Source organism: Monosiga brevicollis, genomic scaffold (genome assembly GCF_000002865.3).
Source record: "Monosiga brevicollis MX1 MONBRscaffold_4 genomic scaffold, whole genome shotgun sequence".
NCBI classification, from domain to species: Eukaryota; class Choanoflagellata; order Craspedida; family Salpingoecidae; genus Monosiga; species Monosiga brevicollis.
The window spans coordinates 170,332-190,035 of record NW_001865041.1 but is presented as its reverse complement, the minus strand read 5'-3'; the positions used below and the strand labels follow the sequence as shown (position 1 = coordinate 190,035).

Below are 19,704 nucleotides of genomic sequence, written 5' to 3'. Positions count from 1 at the left end.
GGGGGGGGGGGGGGGGGCGGTGGAGAAAGCAAAGCAGAATCGATCGGTCTTGCCTGAGCAATGTCTTCATCCGAGCCTTTTCGGTTGGGCATTCGCGACAAGGCAAAGTAGAGGCGCGCCAAGCGAGTCCACTTCTCACGAATGACAACTAGCCATTGCTCTTGCGCCTCCTGGGTGGGATCGTGCATGGAACAGCAAGTTTGCTCAGTGCACTCAGGGTACACGTTCTACAATTGGCTACGGCATGGGTCCGAACCTCAGATATAGACTGTGACAACATGTGCATCACCTCTTGAACGATGCTCAGCGTGTGCCGTGGGACCGGTGCATCCCCCAGAACCGTGACACTAATTGGAAGGGCTTCACAGCTATCTTCCTCAGAAAGGCCTAAAAGCAATGATAGCAAGGCCATGGTATCAAGTCAACTGACGCTCTGTCCCAATCCCACAGCGCGTCTGTATCACACTGATCATGTGGACCGATTCCGAGAACAAATACACTCAGTTCAAGGGGAGAAGGAGGAGGCAGGGGGCAGGGGTTGCTTACGGCTGACAAAGCTGTCGTCGGGCTGTGGCTCGTCAAAGCGAATGCAAAGTGTCGTCTCCATATCCAACTGCTCTGGAATGTCGACATTCGCCGCAAGACCCTGCAAAAAGCAGCAACCACAAGGTCAAATCGGGCACCCGATGCTGTGTGTCAGGTGTTAGACGACAATGTGTGGATACAAACCAAAAAGTTTCCGGTAAAGGGTGGCTGGTACGTGCTAGCGTTGAGCGTAACCGTGATGCAATGCTTTGGCAGTAACGTCATCATTTGAAGCAGGACAGCGTTGACCAGCTGTGTCTGCGCCCATGCCAGAGAAGTGAGACGATGTTTGAGGGGGTGAATCTGGCTCAAGAAGCGCTGCTTTTGACGTACTTGCGAGCCGGCTGCAACGATCTGACTTCCCACCACGACGTGCTGGGCGGCAATCCGAAACCCATCGGCACCCAGTGCGTTGTACACCTAAACGCATTCAAAGTATTCAGGTCGCATGTACCCTCGGAGTATACGGAGGAATGCTCCAGACTACCATTAGAGACGGTGTGTTTGCAATCATACATACACTTTGCAGGCTTGCAAGATCAAAGGCAAATGATGGAGTGTGCATGCTAGCGACACTGCCAAAAGGGGATGGCGAGCTTCCATCGGCCATGGCAGTGGGGGAGGAGGATAATGAATGTGGTGCGTCAGCCTGACCCACGTCTTGAGGTACAGCGGTGTGGCCCAGGAGACTGCCTCCTTCCAACTGCCGCTCAAAGAGCCGCGTTTGACAATTCTGAAGTGGGTTGGAAAGAGCAAGCAAGCGCACTGATGAGTAGTCGCAAGGCTCAGACTACATTCAAGACCACGGTTCAGGAAGTGGCAGATACCAACCCGCAATAACCAGGCCAAAAAAGAGTGTAGGTCTGTTTCAAGTGCTTCGTGCTCGATGAGATCAGCCAAAGGTTTGGCAGCCGCCCGTCGTCGGTGTTGATGCCGGGTCGGCGTCGATGGAGGTCTAGTGGTTCCCCCAGCCGGGTGGCTCAGTGATGACATGGGTACAGCAGCACGCAAGACATGGCTGGCCCAACCGGAGCAACTGATCTCCCTTGCTCACGTGAAATAAGGAAGAGAAAAGCAACACTCACGAGGTGACGGAGCTGTTTTGCTTCAATCGGGCCAACCTCTCGGCCTGCAAACAAGCAACCAAAGAGCCCATCGTATCACGGGGCAAAAGCCATCGGTTGGAGAAATCTGGACACGGCCAAAGCTTTGGGTTGTATGAAGATATCTTGGACGATGGCGCACCTTGGAAGTCATGTCCCGTATGAGGATCTGGAGATGGTGGCGTAAAAAGTGCCATGAAGCCACCAGTCGCAGAATGTCGCTCATTAAAAGAAGAAAGCAGTATTGACGTAGGCCGCCGCGCGCATCGGGATCAGCAACTGTGAAATTATAGCTGAAGCAAAACCCGTGCTCTTGGTCACCAAAGATGAGAGGACCATGACGATCTTGCACCACCTAATCAAGGTCCGCGGTTCAACACTGATCAGTGGAGGCATCGCAGCGACTGGAAACGCGATGGCACCCACACACACACACACACACACACACACACACACACACACACACACACACACACACACACACACCTCGGATGAAAGAGCACGAAGGCATGCCTGTCGAAGAATGCTGTAGACCTCTGGCCGAGTAGGGTGGTGCCGGCTGACATAGGAGGCAGCAGCATCGTGATCGTAGCTGATGAAGCCAGGGCTGTGGACTCGCCAACCGCATGCAGCACAGCAACTATGATCGGAGGTGGGCACTACGGTGGAGGCCGACCCGATTGTTCGACGAGGGGTTGACATCAAACCCGGTGGACCCGGCGTGCCCAAAGGTGTGGGCGTGGCATACTCGACCACCGGTGTCATCTCCAAGCCAGTGCCCTGCTCCTCCAGCATGTCATCCGGCTGGCTCGAGTGAAAAGACTGCGTGGTATACACGACGCGTGGTCCATGCTGCTCACAAAAGTGACCTAGTGCCACCACGATACTCATTTTGTTTCACGCTGCGGAGAATGGGCTACCCTACAGCTCCTTTTCACACGCAGGTGTCTCGTTTGGCCGCTCACAGAGCAACAATGCAGTTGAGAGCAGCCTGAAGGGCCTCAAGCCGAACCTAATGCTCCGCTGGAGGGCCACGCTCTGAGTGAAGCACAAGCATATCGCTTGGTGATCTTCAGGCAACCTTGAGCCAGAGCAATGCTCTACGTTGATGCTATCCTGCCACGTCAGCTCTGTGCCGGTGGCCCGGGCTTGAAAGAGCTGGGACTAGCCAGCGCGAGAAGGTTGCACTTGGCGAGGGAAAAAAAAAAAAAAAAAAACGTGCTTGTTGGAAAAAAAACGAAAAATGAAAGACTGTGATTCAGATTTTTTTTTTCCCCACTACTTGAGCGAGATGTGAGATGTGCAAATGGATTCAGACGTGCAAATGATAGCAGACAGGACTGTCTTTGTTAGAGGGGCTCGATTTAAAAAACGGGGGATAATAGAGCCAAGTGCGGCCGAGTATGGGCATGTGTAGAATAGGCGGCAAAGAGCCGCCCAGCCAATGTTAGTACTGGTAGAACAAGAGCTGCAGACACACGAACTTTGAAACAACAAAACTGGCATGCGCGTACCATTACAAGGTCGGCTATTAGCGAAAAATGAAACCAAGAGGCACAACGGCAACGGTCAAAAACAAGAAACACAAACAAGTCGACTAAATCAGGGCCATTGGGGCGGGAGGGGCATCAATCAATGCACGCTTTCTGATACTGGGCAAAGCCCGAAAAGGGATGCCAGCCACAAACAAACAAACAAACAAACAAAGCACGCAAACAGGAAGGGCGACACCACGCATTGAGAGCCTGTGCGTGTGAGGAAGAGCCTCGTGCATGTTGCGCGGTCCTCACATGTCCAACAAATCAATCAAGCGTGTGCAAATCTCGCGGTGCTCGTACGTCTCGCCACGTAAGCGCTTGAAGTGAATGCCATGCAGCGACAGCTGTGGAACTTTAACCACCTCAGCCTCTAGAACCAAATCGTTCTTGGTGGCCCGAACAGCTAACATGGGGTCACGCATTGCCTGGGCTACCAGCCCCAGATGTTCCAATGCACGCAAAAGTTGTCCAAAGATCTCTCGTGGGTCTTTGGCAGACACCATCTTCTGAGACAACGGATAACGCATGGCATTGACCTTAAGGGGGCGCTCAGAATCCACGTTTCCTGCCGAAACGGGGCTGGAGGGCTGGCGGGAGAGACGAGACAAGCTGTCCGTGCGCGGCCGCATGATGGAGGGAAGCGGCTCGGCGCCACCAGTTCCGTGACCATGCCCGTTGGAAGACGTCCCAGCCGGTTTGTGGGCGGAAGCAGGTTCTGCCCAGGTCCCGGTGTTGCGGCGGGGTCGATGGGCGCTGATCGTCAATGAGCCCGAACGAACCCGAGGCGAGGTGGAATGCAGCATATCCGACAGGCGTTGATGGCGAGAGTCACCCCCACTCTGATGCTCACTGCTGGGCGAAGTGGCTGTGGCCACTGTTGAATCACTCGTACGCCGACTCACGGGGCCGGCGGTGGGCACATTAGTAGTCGCGGTGCGACGTAAGTGATTGAGGCTGGAGAGAGAATTGCGGCGATAGCCAGGTGATTCTGCTCGAGGCGCAACGTCATGACGCCCCCGTGCGCTGGATCGACTTGTTTGGGTCGTCGTCTGAGTCACGTTGCCAGCTTGGCCGGCCTGATGCACAGTGTCCTCTTTGGCCAGATTGATCGGCTGAGAAAGCGAGAGTCGACGAATGCGCCGAGGTCCACGGTCGGCGGCCCGGTCACTTCCACGCCGAGGCATCACACCTTCATGCAAGTGCGACTGCGCCAAGTGCCCTTCCGTTTGGCTGCGCCGCATGCGCTGCTGGCGTTGAGCCATGATCGCATCGCGGCGGGCGCCAGGCCGACCAACACGTCTCTTTTCAATCATCAAAATATTGTAGCAGCCGTGTGTGCTGTCAAAGCGCTCGTCCAAGACGGCCTCCACAACTTCATCTCGTGTATAGGCCAGCTGGAGGGAGGAAAAGAAAAAAAAAAGGAGAAAAAAAAAACACATTATGAGTGTCAAAGTGAGCGACCAGCGCGGCAAATCTAGAATAAAAGGATGGAGCCTTCAGACAATAACCAGGTTTAAGCACAAACCTCATTGCACATGTAGTGGATCACATCATCATCCAAGTCCTTGGCCTCTCGGCGGGGCTCAAGTACCTCGGAGCTCATAGGACCACCTGATCAAAGTAAAATGTGAAAGAAATCAGAGGACATTGGTATTGAGACAGCTTCATAGCGCCAGTGAACCACAGAGATATCAAGAAAACAGAAGAGGAGAGGCGGAAGAAGAAGAAAACAAGCAAGACCAAGGCAGACACGTGCGAGCGCATCTCGTAAGAAGAAGCACGCACCAGCAATAATCCATGGATGGGCTCGCAGATCGGACATGCAGATTCGATCCTTCGGCTTGGCAGTTAGGATGCGGCTCAGTAAATCAACGAGCTCTACGACACGTGTCGCGGGCTTGAGAAAAGACGGGCAAAGTACGGTGGTCCAACCAGCATCGACGCGGTGCGGGCATCGAAAGCGCACAAACCAGGGGAAAAGTGATCTGGAACATCATAGGCTTGATCCAAAATAAGAGCATGTAAAGTTGTGACGTTATGGCTTGGAAATGGCAGCTTGCCGGTTAGCATGGCATACAAATTTACTCCACTGCAAATTGCGACGAGCAGACAAGTGAGTGACTCCATGGTTCGATGCATCCCAGTGTGCGTGAAAGCAAGGCAACTGCACGCACATGCTCCAAATGTCAACTTTCTCGTTATATTTTTTGCCGCCAAGAAGCTCGGGAGCTGAGTAGGCGGGGCTTCCGCACTGTGTGCGCAAGAAGTCCTTGTCAGCGATTGAATTGCCCAAACCCAGGTCAACAATTTTGAGGTTGAGGTCATGATCCAAGAGCAAATTCTCAGCTTTCAAATCCCTGCAGATGGGCATACATGCATAACGAGCCGAGTGAGGTGGCTGAGGCATCCGGTACCCAGCAAGTTCGGCGCAGACGCACCGATGCACAACTTTAGATTGATGCATAAAGTCGACAGCCGAAATCATCTGCCGTATGTATTTGCGAGCCTCCTTCTCGTTCAAAGGACCATGGGCGACGATATACTCCAAGATCTCACCGCGTTCGGCCAGCTCGGTCACGAGGCAATATTGATTCTCTGCACAGTGTTAACGACAGGTGGTGGTGAGGCACAACAGGCTTGGCAGACTCCGCTTGTCATTGAGAAAAATCCTTTTTTTTTCCCTCACGCCTTGTGACTTATATACACGTACCAGTTTCAATAATTTGGAAGAGGTTGACAATGTGCTTGTGAGCGAGGATTTTCAAAAGATTGCCTTCGCGATGGAGGTTGTTGCGAATATAGTCTTCCTTGATGGCAGCCTTGTCAATAATCTTGACAGCAACGCGGATTTCTGTGACAGCACGCCATCCACAACCGGTGGTGAGTGAAGCGGGTCATGTTTGCAGCAGGAATGATGTGGAACGGAGCAAGCCCATGAGCCCAGGGCAGGTGCGACCGAAATTCTTTTGTTTTTGTTTTTCCTTTATTGATGGGGCCAAAGCCATGAAACGCACGAGATTCAACGTGGGTCGCCAGCTTGACTTTGGCAAAGGCACCCTCGCCAAGTGTTCGGCTGAATTTGAAGTATTCATGCAACTCATCTGACGGAGATGCCGTCGAGGCCCCTGGTATACGACAACGGAAACGAGGAATCAGACACCGAAAAAAAAAAGTGAGTGACCAGGGGCTGGGCGGGGTGCGGAAAGAATCACATGTGTTTGCAAGGTTGGGTCAAGGATTGACATACGCGCGTCGTTGAGAGTGGTGGGCTCATCGTAGCAAAGGGCTGGAGGGCGCACGGTGTGCGCACTGGCTGGGCTGCTGGAGGTGCGCCGAGAATTGGATCGGTGTCGAACGACGGGCTCGTGCTCGGGCAAAGCCGGGGAAGTGGATTGAAGGACGTCCAATGTTGAGTCCTCGTCGCTAGAGCCGGTGTGCAAATCAGGTTGGGGGGTGCTGGGTTGGGGACTAAAGGGAGAGCGATGGCCGGGTCGATGACCGGTGCGGGAGAAAGAGCGGCGGGCTGCTGAGCCTCGGCGGGAGGATGAGCCTCCAGCCAAGGGGGGTGGCTGTGGGCGCGGGGAGGGGGAAGGGGAAGGGGTACGAGGCTCGTTGGCGATGCTGTTGCGCCGGCTGCCGTGGCGGCTCGATTCGTTTGAAGAGAGGGTGTGGCTGTCCGGTAGGGACGGGGTGGGTGTGTGCCTGCTTTCAGCGGCCATGGCCGGTACTTTGGGGCTGGTGGAGCTTGCAGGAAGGGGTTCCGTGGAGCCCATGCCAGCGGTGTGCGTCGTCTGCAGCCCGGCGCCGATGGACGGCTTGCTCGGGCGACGATCAATCAGCATGTGGATTGGGTCCCAGATCAAGGCACGAGAATCAGGAATAAAACAACACCTGATCTTGTGCGCGTGCTCCCCAACTTCCGCCAGTACTACTGGCAGCAAGGGAAGGCGTGTGGGGATGAGAGATCAGCCCGGCACCTAGACAGAACTCGGGAAGAGACAAATGTATGTATAGCGCTATGGCATGGAAGACAAGAGAAGCCAGGAAGCGCAGGCATACCAGACTGCTTGTACTGCGTGGGATATGTCAAGACGAGGGCATGTTCAGCGGAGATCACGGGTTGATGCGAGATTTAAACCAACAAGTTGAGGCAGAAGGCAGATGGCACACGGCTGTAGAAGGGGCGGGCAGATGAGGGAAGAAGAAGGTTGAATGAGTGGAGCAAATTACAGCCTTGTCAGTAAAGATTGGAAGGTCGAGGGCCTTGAGGGTCGGGGCAGTGGGGTGACGCGAAGAGGGAAGGTGTTGACCAGCGAACTCAAGAAAACAGATGACGAAGAGGGGTTTGTGGGGGTGGCTGTCTTTAGTTGAGGGTGGCAGCCAGATGTGCACCCATCGTTGCCGCGGCGCAGCCTTCAGAGTGGCAGGGGATGTGGTCTTACCTATTGAGAATGTTTTGGGAGAGGAGGGGACGATGGATCGATTGATCAAGGCCCGTCGAGCTAACTCCCGGAAAAAGAGGAGTGAGGTTGACGATGGAATGATGGCTTTTTTTTTTCCTTGTCGCCGTCAAAACGGTTCAATGGGGATGACGCGTGACAACAAGGTCCGGTTGCCCCCAAGGCCCGGGTGCCGGTGACCAACGCCGAAAGAACGAAGAAGGGTCGGGCAAGAGAGAGAGAGAGGGAGGGAGAGAGGCAGAGAGGGGAAGAGAGGCAGAGCGCGCGCGCGCGCAGAAGCAAGAGGAGGCGGAGGGTTCGTTGAGTTGAGTGTGTGCAGTCAACCCAACATCCAAGTGTGTATCCCTGTTCAACTCAAAAATCTACAGGGGGACACTGGCACAAGGCTCAGCGGGACAGCCCGGAGAGAGCCGGGACAAGGCGGAAGGGGACCCAACGGAACGGGAACGGAGGCGATGCCGAACGAGAGAGAGACACACCACACAGATACATACATACAGAGAGAGAGAGACACACAGACACAGACACAGACACCAAAAGAGCAGAGAGGGCAAAGTCCCACTGAGTTGGAAAAGTGACTTTGCCCACAAAACACAAGGGAAGAAGAGAGAGAGAGAGATGTGAAAGACAAACCGGCACCAACCCACGACCAACCAACCAACCACCCCCACCCCCACCCCACACATAACACACTACGCCACTACCATACACACTTGACAGCAAACACACACACATACACTGCACGTTACAGTGTGTCGCCTTTTGTGTGGTTTTGCTTCTCTTTCTTCCTTTTCTTTTGTCGCAGGGGGTAAAAAAAAACAGTCAAGCTTAGTGAAGAGGAGCACACCTTTGGGGATGTTTCATCATCCGATCTTCTTGCTGTTGTTGTTGTTGTTTGATGGCTGATTTTTGTTTTTGATTCGTTTACACTGGTTTTGTTTGGTCGGGGAGGCACGATCGCATTCGCAAGCAAAACGTACTCGATTCGGTCGCTACTCATCATCCGTGCGCTTCGACGAGGGGCCGCAAGAGTTGTGTGCCTGCCCCTCAGAAGATGGTGTCGCTTGAGCGAGTCATGCAGGTGAATGTTATGACGGTGTTTTTTTTTTTTTTTGACAGGTGGGACCCAGTGATCCGGCATCAGAGGCAACCACACCGCGCCGGTTTGTCTGTAGGGTAGGGCAGGGCAGGCAGAGCTGGGGGTTGCCCCTGGCCAACCATAGCCGAAAGAGAAGGGGAAGACAAACAGACTTGGTCGAATGGCAAGTCGTACTCGAGGGGTATCGTAGGGAAAGCCGTCCATGGCTTTGACCAACAAGGGGTGAGTGATCATGCGGCGACTGCAGCATCAAGGGCACGAAGTTCCCCAAGAGCAGGAGGGCGGACAAGTTAGACGTCAAAGGAAACTTGAACAGAAGCAACGCGAGTACGACTTTGGTCTCAATCCCTGTTGGTCCGATGTCGTCAAAGCATCATCTCCCCTTGTGTCGTCGAGCTCATGACCATCCCATGCATCATCTTCGGCACAAGGCTCACAGAGTGCAATAACAACCACAGAGAAATAGGTGAGCGCGAAAGCAGACCCGCCCCCCTTCGACCCCGTCCGAAGTATTGCCGACCACGCCGTCCTCGAGCCTCTAGCACATTGGTCCCATAGGAGTGCCCCGGGAGGATTAGAATTCAGCATTAACAATGCCATGACAGCTTTTCTTTCTTTGGGCCTCAACATGCTCCCACCATTGACCGGTGACCGCCGCCAGAGCATGAAAGAACAGCCAAGCATGATAATCGCCACCGTGGCCACCACTTGACGCACCGCCAAACCCGGCTGGCTGGCTTTTTTGGCACCCACTACACCAAAATGCGTGCCCCACCGCCACTCGAGCACATGAGTGGATCAATCGTGTCCTGACCAGGGTCTATGATGCCGAGCCAAGAACGCCGGCAGCTGGCGTGGTAATGAATGAGCCGAGCAAAATGTGTTCGGTCGCGAAATACAAACACACTGCATCCATCAAAGGGCTTCCATTTCTTCGACATTAGACCGTGGCACACTCTTTCCAAGAATTCAACTTCTAGCCGACTTCTTTTGTAAAAGCGCCTCGGCTCAGAACACACTCGTGTCTTACGGCTTTTCTATTCGCCATGGTGGCGGGCATTGCAATGGATCCTTGACTTTCTCTTCGGGGTTGGTTTTTGTTTTGTTTTTTGCCTCGACGACAGGCGCCGTCGATCGCGACGTTCTGCCGTTTGGCACCCAACATCAGCATTCGCCCAGGGTTTGCTTGCTCAATCTTGTGTGCAACCGATCACACAGCAGCTGCCCACGACAACGCACGAGCGAAATGCTGACATCAGCTCAATAATAAAAAAAAAAAGACAATTCGAGTGCACGTCATCCAGTCCGAAGCGTCTGACATTCCATCGGTCAAGGTGTAGCCGCATTCACAACTTGACCCCCACAATTGTCATCATTTACATTTGGTACGCTACGCTTGCTCAGGCACGGGGAGAAACAGCAAAAAAAAAAAAAAAAGTGCGACGCGACAGTTGGTGGGGGGTGCTCCGCTGCAGCTGGCAGTGCCGACTTTGCCTTGTGTTGCTTCTCAAACCCCCTCTGTATCCCGGTCTGGGCAGCTGGTTCTGCCATCTGGACAAGCAGCGAGGCGAAAGCAAAAGCCAAATCGACCCCTTTTGCTTTTGATTGCGTGGTGGGCATTGACATCAGCGTCTGACCTGCCTCGTGCTTGGGACACTTTGCTAAGCGCTTCGGTCTCAGTCAACCTCGGGCCCTCTCCCTATTTGGGTGCTTGCACAGTCAGATATCGACGCCATGGCAGATCCAGCAGTGGCCACGGGCGTGGCTGCTCCTGCTCCACCCAGGGTTGATCCATCTGGAGAAGTCGACGCCTCGGCTCTAGATGCCGTGGCCACACGCGATCTTCCCAGTGCCCTGCTCAAAACTAGCGTCGGCCACGAGCGTAACCTGCCCCCTTCCAAAGTTGTCCAAATCTATCACACCCTTTGGACCGGTGGCAATCCAGGCGCCGAGCGTCCCCAGTTTTGGGATGAGTTTTTCCTGCTCAAAGTCAACTCGACCAGTCTAGCCACGCTCGTGGACGAGTGGGATATTGACCAAGCCCCTCAAGTCGTGGTACGCAACCCCTTCCCACTGCACCGCCCTTATCCTGCTGGTCTCCCCACTGGCCTCAAGCTAGACGCACGCACGCCCCTCTGCATTGACGTGAGGATTTCACGCTTTGGCCCTGCCCCACCCCTGCTTTCCTCCCATGCCACCGCACAGCCCATTGTCCAGGTGCTTATTAGTAAATGTATCCTCAAACTCACCGACGGCAATGAAATTCGCATCGCCAATGCCTTTTGTGTACGTCTTTACCCTGCCGACAATGACTCTCGCTCGTGGGATAAACAGGTTACCCGACCCGTGATGATGATTGCCATCTTTTTACGCTCACCCGTCCGCTTGTCCTCTTGGCCAATGGATCAACAGACTCTTGGCGTCTTGTTGACAGGCATGCTCGAAAAGAATCTGACCATGGTAAAAGCCACTCGAGTCACTGTTTCTTCCCCCTCCCCTCGCCCTGGCGTGTGCAGCGTACAGACTGATCATGGCCGATTCGTCCCCTGCTTGCCAACAATCCCTTGTCCACCCACCCCTTGCGCTTCACAGAAGGGTCTTGAGCTCATTCCCACCCTCTTTGGGGCCAAGGATGCCGACTCCAAAGTTCACGTGCGTTTTCCAACCAGCCTTAAACCCGCGAAACACTCGCACGCGTTGCTGACATGCATCACAGCGTTCTCGCCGTGGTCAATTCTGACTGCCCGGTTTCTCCTGGCTCTGTCACAGAAGCTCATTCAGGGCCTCAAGTACAACATGGTTGCTGAAGCACCCATGTTACTGCACGATTTGGCGCTGAAAGTGCTGCTCGTACTGGTCACTGCCACAGAAAACGTTCACGAAAACCCCTTTTTGCAATATCTGATGCGCGAGCCTTTGGCTCACGAGCTGCTCCAAGTGCGTATACCCACAGTGCCTGACAGCCTGTTCCCAGATTTCGCATCACGCCTGCGACCCACACATATACCCTCTGTGCTTGAGCATTCATTTTGTGTGCCTTCTCTCTTCTTCTGAGCAGAGCTTCACGTCGGCCGAAGTTCGTGCCTTTCTGGGCGCCACCACTTGCCAGGTGTTGGCGCTTATGATCGAGTATCAACGCCAGGAAGGCGAAAACCCTTACGCTGAAGCTCTCCGGGCCCTGAGTGAACCCGTGACGTTGCATGGCCTTGGTGAAGTGCTGGTGGACCAGCTTTCCCGCCGCAATCGCAAGTGGATTGCCCTCTGCGGTAGCCCACCTTCCGCTGCCACCAGCCTCTTTAGCTCTTTTGGAAATCTACTCAAAGATATTCTTACACCAGTCAGCGACCCTCCCGTGCGGTACGTCTCTTCCTTCCTTGAAGGCATAGCATGCAGCTACTCCGGGTGCATGTCAATGTCTGGAGCCCTTTGAGTGCGACGTTAGCTAACGTTGTTGTGCCCGTGGCATTAACCACAAACAGGCATGCCAAACCAGTCCACGTGTGCTGCCTGCTGCTGCTTTACCAATTGGTTGTCCTCAACTCGGAGGCAGCCGCCACCGTACTCTCACACACGGAGCTTGCCGAGCAAATGCGCCGCCCCGACCCCCATGGTGAAGATGGTGAAGCCAGCATTGATACCCCTGGTAGGACCCAAAAACAGCCGCTGCAAGCAAGCCCCTGCTTCCAAATGTCGCCCCATCCTCACGACGAAAGCTTTGCCCGACTGCACTTGAACTAGCTACCAATCTTGTGGGCACACTCTTGACGTTCATATCCTTCATGATTCAAGATACAGCCCCGGAGGAGCAACACCACTATGCCCAACTTGCACTGCAAATCGTCACCATCTCTTGCGAGGTGCGCTTCGCCTTGACATGTTCATTCCTGCTCTGCTTCGAGATGTGGCACCTCGCCCACTCATGACCACAACCGCATCTTTTTCCTTCCGAAAGCGAGACAACTGCAACCGCTTTTACCACGATCCCAACGTCAAGGTCCCTGTCTTCATGTTTCAATCGGTTCGTTCAAAGGCATGCTTGCCTTGTTCTGCCTTGGCATAGAAGGGGCGGTCTTCCATTGTTACATTGCGTTCCTCTTTTGCATCTCTTCAAAGTTGATTGATTCCGCTTGAGGCTTTCTTTAACACCGTTTCTCCTCTAATAATGTGCATGTTGGATATCAGGGTATGCGCCACCGCACCGCACAAGTCGTGCAGTTGGATGATGGTGCCATGGCCAAGATGATCTTTGGTAAGTGGCCACCATTGCATATGCAACGATCCCGAAGCAGGTCTTCCGTGTTGAGCTGTTTTCCCGGGTGGCCGGCTCAACTCGACGCGCTTTCCTTGGTAGACGTGGCAATCGAACTGCTCATGAGCCACATGAAGAAAAGTTTGAATGTGGAGCAGTTTGGGTACGCTTGCGCATGTCGTCGTGACAGGTGCAAACCTGCTGGTGCTCACCGACCCGTCATGTTCTGTCATTTGGTCGCAGCTTGACTCTACAGATCATTCATCGTTTGCTCTGCTTCGAGAAGCACAGCCGCGTTCGCCTCAACTTCAAGTGGCAACAACTATGGAATGCACTTGCCGCCTTACTACGTTTTATCGTCGCTGTAGGTTTTGGTGATGGGCAATTTGAACATTTATCAATCCAACGCGCGGCGATGCGATGTAGCAGCATGCGCGCCTCCATGACTCTGTGACCCCTCTCTCACTTGTGTGTATCTGTGTGTGCGCAACTCGTGCGCTGGGTCGACCATGCCTTGGCAGCACGCAAGCACTCTTGAGGAGCAATTTGACGTGTATGACCTTGCCCGCCAAGTGGTGGTCATTTACAACCTCTTTGTCACTTATGGCGACACGTTTTTGCCAGACCCCGACAGGTGAGGCACCCGAGCGTTTCTGTTCTGCACTTTCCAAGTTTTGCTATTGCGTTGTCATGATGCCTTGAGTTCTCGCTCGCAGCCTGTGACGGCTCGAAATCCTGACTCTTTATTTTTATTGCAACATGTGAACGATCGGCCGCTTAGCTATGATCAGCTGTACTATGAGCTGATTCGGGAGCGCAACGCGTTTGATACCTTGTTTGAGCTAGCCAAGCGCCACTCCCGAACTGCGGGCACCTATGCTACTGCGGCCGGGCGTTTAGCTACCAGCCTGATCAACATTCGTGCCATTATTGGACACTTTGCGCCTAAGATCGATGCTTGGTCGCAGCTCCACAGTGGCGCTCCGCCGTCGCCGGAAAATGTTTTGACAGTTGTGCGCGAAAACTACGACACGCTCACGCTCAAGCTACAGGTAATGTCATTGGAAAGTACCGGAGCAGGCTCATGACTCGAACAAGGGATGTGATGCTGTGTGACAAGCTGGGGTTGAAGCTGGCATCAGAAGCTCACGATTGCAATGTGCACGTGGCCACCCACCTCCTTTCGAGCAGGATGGTCTTGATACTTATGCACCCTACCACGAAGCACCAGAGGCGCAAAAACGACTTGTACAGGTCAGACACCAGGCGCATTGCTACTGTTCGACGTGCCCGAGCACCCATTGTCGTTAAAAGTCGGGCCTGTGTGGCAAGGCGGGTCGCATAATCCTTATTCGCCACGCCCTTGATGGTCTGCTTGGACTGTGACTAGATCTGTCGCAGCATGTTGCACCATCAACCCACGACGGACTTTAATCTGGCCCCGATCTATTCAAATCACCGATGAGAGGCCCTGAGCCTGTGTGGCTTCTGATGGTCTGGCCGAAAGCCCCTAGTGCGTCTGCCAACGTGTCTATGGACGGTCCTTGACATGTATTTAAGGAACCACTCTCAAGACCATCATCCTGTGCGTTCGCTCACACGCCCGAACACTCGCTTGGATCATTCTAATCGAAATTCTGAATTCCGGGCCATGAACCTGGTTTGATTGTTGAAATAAAAAGGTGTTGAATTGGTTGGTGAAGGACCAGAAGAATGCCACACCCACATACACATCTACATACCACCCCAGGACAAATGGTATATGAAACTTGACAACGAACAAGGGCGGCTGTGACAACACGAAACTACAGATGCAAAGGCCCGGCCATCAAGAAGAAGGCACACATGTGTCAAGATGAGAACGGCATGATGTGCAAACACCGGGCATTGAACGCAACGCATGGAAGACCACACAAAGACTGGTTTAAAAGCCCCAGCAGTGAACGTCCATGCAGAGGAGGCGATCAAGGCAAGCTGTGCCCATGTTGGCGGCCCGATCAGTGCCCACACAGAGGCAGCATAGAAAGCCACCACAGATCAAGCCCATGATCTTTCGGTCCTGGTCTCGCTCTCGTTGCCGTCGGGCTGCTGTGGCTTGATCTTGACTTGACAGGCCTGAGACATTGGAGGAAAGACATTGTAGGGAAGGCAATGAGCCAGAAGAAGGAAAACGCCACGAGCGTGATGTACGAATCAAAACGGCAAACTGCGCAGGGGAATGAAGAAAAAAGAGGAGAAGACCAAAACCTCCCCCTCGGCGCACCTGATTGGTGGGGTTGTTGGTAAGATTGCGGTGCATATCCCTGTTGCGCAGGCTGCTGCTGGACTGGGTACGGCTGTTGTGGCTGCTGACCATAGGGCTGCTGGCCATAGGTCTGCTGGCCATAGGGCTGCTGGCCATAGGGCTGGGCACCATAGCCTTGCGAGGCAGGACTCATGGGATGGGGTGGTTGTTGGCCCGGGTAGGGCTGCTGCTGCTGAGGGTAAGGCTGTTGATTGTGATACCCCATCTGAGGAGGTGGACTCTGCATTCCGGCAGGGTAGGCTGTGGGGATGGATTGGGAGCCATCTGCGCCTACACATCACATCACCACGCTTCGATGAGCCGAGAGCGAGCACGGCACCTCGCGACAAACGAACACGGCCAAAACTGCAAGAGTACACTCTGCCTCACAAACAAACGAGGAAAAAGAAAAACACAAATTCAAGAGATACAATGTACCGCTGCTATAGGCAGGTGGTGCTTCTCCGGGCGCGCTCGGATAGCTGTCTCCTTTGGCAGCCTACACGCTCATGACCAGAGGAGATGGTGAGGAGGCCGCCGCGCAAGCGAGCCGACAGTGGCAGTCTGCATGCGCAAAAAGTATCAATCTACCCCTCATCACGTGTCTCCGTGGTTCTGCGTACACGCGATAACACCCTGCAGATCAACACAAACGCAGACATACCATGTCTTCAACCTGTCGAATAGCCCTTCCTTCAAACCCCCTGACCGTCGCGCTGCCAAAATCGAAAAAATAAAAAATAAAAAATAAAAAGTTGTCGCTGGTGCAACGCGCAATGTCAGACGAAATACACCACCACGACATACGTCTCTCTCTCTCTCGCTCTCTCTCTCTCTCTCTCTCTCTCTCTCTCTCTCTCTGTTGTTGTTACATGTGGTAGTTGTGCTTTTCCTTTGTGTCTTTGCTCTTTACTTCTCTCTTCTCAAACCAATTCTCTCTCTCTCTCTCTCTCTCTCTCTCCTCTCTCACAAAACAATTCATCTCTCTCTCTCTCTCTCTCTCTCTCTCTCTCTCTCTCTCTCTCTCTCTCTGTGTTGTTGTTACATGTGGTAGTTGTGCTTTTCCTTTGTGTCTTTGCTCTTTACTTCTCTCTTCTCAAACCAATTCTCTCTCTCTCTCTCTCTCTCTCTCTCTCTCTCTCTCTCTCTCTCTCTCTCTCTCTCTCTCTCTCTCTCTCTCTCTCTCTCTCTCTCTCTCTCTCTCTCTCTCTCTCTCTCTCTCTCTCTCTCTCTCTCTCTCCCTCTCTCTCTCTCTCTCTCTCTTTTTCCTCTCTCTCAGCTCATGGTGCGCGGTAAAGCCCTCGACTATTGGCAGCAAGACCGGGAAGGTCTTGTCTGAGATGTCTAGGGAGATGAAACAAGGCGTTTGGCTTGTAGCTTCTGCTCAGCCATCCATTTTGACGCACGTGTCTCCACTCGCTCGCCAATGACCCTGTCTTGTCCCACTCATCAACCTTGGCAATGCAGTGCTGTTCTGTTCGGCTGTGCGGGCCAGCAATCTCTGGACAGGTACAGCCAGCAGCAAGATGGCAGCGGCAAGCATGCAACCGCACTTTGTCTACAAACTGACAACCAAGGAGGACGAAGCCACCTCGACCACACCCGGGTTTCTTCGCAATGCCCTCGATGCCAAGGACGGCTACGTACACATGTCTCGGGCGCACGCTGTGGCACCCGTGGCCAATCGCTTCTTTGCAGACGCCCCCGCTTTGACAGTGCTAAAGGTGAACCCCTTGAAGCTACATGACGGAGGTGAAGTGCGATGGGTGACTGAGCCGCCAGCACCAGAAGATATTACGGTCAGTCTCAAAGCCATCCGCGTGTTTTTTTGTCAAGGTCCTTTCCAATGAAGAATGGAGTGGACAGCGCATACGAAAAGAGAGAGGGGGAGAGAGAGAAAGCGCGCGCGCGCACAGAGGCTGGATTCTTTGCTCACAAATCAGAGACTGGATGGTATAGCTTGAATGAAACTAGCATGCCCGACACAAGGCAATGACAAAAACAAAAAGGATAACAGGGAGGGGGAGAGTCGATATGGCTCGCGCACCATATCAGACTGATGGAAAGAAGCCTATCAGGATATAAATCACACTGGTTTTTGTCTTCTGCAGACACGCCTGCAGAAACACATTGGAATACATACATGCACACGCACCGTTGCCCGAACAGAGCACAAGGGCGCACGTGGGAGTGGTGCAAAACTCTCTTCACTCATGCTGACTGGATCAATGTCATGCACGCCAGGAAAAGGATGCCACGCTGCGAATTCGCGGTACAGATTACATTCATATTTACATGAAAGACTCGCAAGGTAAGGAGCTCCACGATCTCAAAGAACGCATAATTTTAGCGGGCCTTCAACGTTTTGGACACTATGCGCAGCCCGCCTCTATCTGCACAGAGAAAGACCATCCGACCCATCCGCTATGCGGAGTTGACAGTTTGCAACGCACGATTTCACTCAGAAGCCGGCGTCCTCATTTCCATGTTGTGGTGTGATATCACAGGAGAGGTCAAGGGCCTCAACTTGGCCGCGGTTGTGGAGCAAGTAGCCCTTGAGCGCGATGCAGATGGCTTATGGTGCGCTCCAGGCCTGGTCTAGATTAGCGCCTTCGAGATCAGCAAAATTGAGCTCGGTCGTAAGCTCGATGTCACCGCCAGGTAGCGCTTGCTTCAGGGGCAAACGCGCGCTGGGGTTGATTGGTGCTTTGGCCTCATGAACATGTGACAGAAGACCGGGTTTGGGACTTGTTGTGGTGGAAGTTTCGCTCTGAATCTCGGGAATGTTATTCTCGGCTTTGTCGTTGCCAGTGGCGATGGCCATGTCATTGATGGATGTGTTGAGCGGTAGTTGTGAGGCCGCAGACAGCTTGGCGATAATGTACTGCAAAAGAATTTGACGCTGACCATGGAGACGCGTGAGCTCTTGATGAAGGGCGCGTTGTCGTTCATTGGCGCGTGCCAAGAGATGATTGCGCACGGCATCTTGCGCGACCTGGCGTGCTCGCCGGCGTCGGAGGGCAGCGCGTGCCCTTGCTCTTTGAGCAACTTGCTTTTCTGGTGGTAGGTCGCCAATGGCGGGGCGGCGACGGCGGCGGCGAGGCTTGGTGGGCTTCTTGGCGGCCGTGGCCTCGTTTTGATTTGCTTGCTTGGTGTCCACGATGGAATGGGGCGGATCGAGCGGGGTTTGTTCGGGGGAAAGTCCGTCTGACTCAGCCATGCTGGTCAAAAAGTCCAGGTCTGATACATCATGCGAATCATCCATATTAAAATCATCAAAGCCCACGGCTTCAAGGGGCAACCCCGGCAATAGAACGCCCCCCTCTGTTGGGGTAGTGCCGGTGGCAGATACGTCGGTGCCAGTTGTCGGCGTGTGATAGGGAATGAGCATGTCGCTGTCAGCCTCGTCGTTGTGGTCGGGGGCAAAGGGGGTGGCAGACAAAGGACCACACCAGTTGCCCATGTCAAGGCTGGGACTGAAAGGTTCTGGTATGGCATGGGACCAAGCAATGGTGGGTGCATCTAGGACTGCGCCCGCAGAGGCTGAGTCTTGGGGCTTGATCAAGGGCAGCTCCGGGAGACTCGTAGTGATATAGGAGGAGGATGGGTCGGAGGCTCCCGAGGCGCGGGCCCAGTTGCCCTGCATCTTTAGAGGCAAAGATCCGAAAAAGTGCTCGTCAGTCATTGTTAGGGTCGGCGATTGCAAGTCGGCGCCTGGCTTGGGAGCCGACGATGTGGCAGCCATGATGCGATGGCCTGTGCGCGCCGGCAGCAATTGCTCGGCTTGGGAAGACAATGTCTGCCTGAGCGGGGCGGCCTTGATCGTAACCACGAAGTGAATGCCTGCTAAGACCTCTGCAGCAGCTCCTCCGTGGCCAGGCGAAACTGGTCAACTGCAATGCGTCGACGGCTGGAAAGCGAACGGCACGACAATGCTCAGTGAGCTTGGAAATGGCAACGCACAGGATACGCGTCGGAATCAACGAGAAATGACTCGAAAAAACGGACAGGTGGCTTTGGGTGGGTGATCTGGCGAGAGGTTTGAGTCAAAAGAGATGCGGAGGGAAAATGAGCCTCGGTGGCGTGAGAATGTATGCTGCGTGTCAGACCGTGGAGGCGATGATATGTGTGTGTGTGTGAGTTGGGGCGGGGGGCTAGCAGAGACTGGCAAGTAACTGTGCGGGGAGCAGGTTGTTTCCGATCGTCGTTGTTGTGTGTATTCTGGGTAGTTTCGATGACGAAGTCAAAGACTGTATTCCCGTTCCGACCCACGAGTTGTGGCACAGGGAATGGAGGATAGCATGGAAAGCAAGAGGCTCGGTGGACAGACAGGCCTACCCACACCCGTCAATAGGGATACACGAGATCTGGGGGGGGGGGGGGGTG

General features: G+C 53.9%; 5 protein-coding genes across 5 annotated transcripts; 2 read left to right on the top strand and 3 right to left on the bottom strand.

The window, feature by feature from the left end:
- Window positions 1-1,692: 1,692 nt before the first annotated feature.
- Window positions 1,693-2,579, bottom strand: MONBRDRAFT_15082 (uncharacterized protein; the record flags this gene model as incomplete). The annotated part of the gene is made up of 2 exons (XM_001743524.1): window positions 1,693-2,033; window positions 2,165-2,579. The coding sequence occupies 2 exons, from the start codon at window positions 2,577-2,579 to the stop codon at window positions 1,693-1,695; spliced, it is 756 nt and encodes a 251-aa protein (XP_001743576.1).
- A 2,262-nt stretch (window positions 2,580-4,841) lies between these two features.
- Window positions 4,842-6,310, bottom strand: MONBRDRAFT_14904 (uncharacterized protein; the record flags this gene model as incomplete). The annotated part of the gene is made up of 6 exons (XM_001743523.1): window positions 4,842-5,104; window positions 5,197-5,315; window positions 5,401-5,583; window positions 5,665-5,821; window positions 5,937-6,077; window positions 6,241-6,310. Coding segments are annotated over 6 exons (933 nt in total), but the record flags the coding sequence as incomplete, so codon positions are not given.
- A 5,620-nt stretch (window positions 6,311-11,930) lies between these two features.
- On the top strand, window positions 11,931-14,680 carry MONBRDRAFT_17860 (uncharacterized protein). The gene is made up of 11 exons (XM_001743776.1): window positions 11,931-12,142; window positions 12,265-12,428; window positions 12,524-12,642; window positions 12,738-12,803; window positions 12,968-13,034; window positions 13,137-13,197; window positions 13,278-13,398; window positions 13,556-13,668; window positions 13,816-14,086; window positions 14,226-14,288; window positions 14,425-14,680. Exons 2-11 carry the CDS (start codon window positions 12,374-12,376, stop codon window positions 14,497-14,499), a joined length of 1,011 nt encoding a protein of 336 aa, XP_001743828.1. The 5' UTR covers window positions 11,931-12,142; window positions 12,265-12,373; the 3' UTR covers window positions 14,500-14,680.
- A 795-nt stretch (window positions 14,681-15,475) lies between these two features.
- Window positions 15,476-17,168, top strand: MONBRDRAFT_6149 (uncharacterized protein; the record flags this gene model as incomplete). Its single annotated transcript, XM_001743775.1, has 3 exons — window positions 15,476-15,517; window positions 16,598-16,646; window positions 16,786-17,168. 3 exons carry the CDS (start codon window positions 15,476-15,478, stop codon window positions 17,166-17,168), a joined length of 474 nt encoding a protein of 157 aa, XP_001743827.1.
- Window positions 17,169-17,225: 57 nt separating this feature from the next.
- Window positions 17,226-19,307, bottom strand: MONBRDRAFT_36079 (uncharacterized protein). Its single transcript, XM_001743522.1, has one exon. It carries the CDS (start codon window positions 19,061-19,063, stop codon window positions 17,894-17,896), a length of 1,170 nt encoding a protein of 389 aa, XP_001743574.1. The 5' UTR covers window positions 19,064-19,307; the 3' UTR covers window positions 17,226-17,893.
- Window positions 19,308-19,704: the final 397 nt, after the last annotated feature.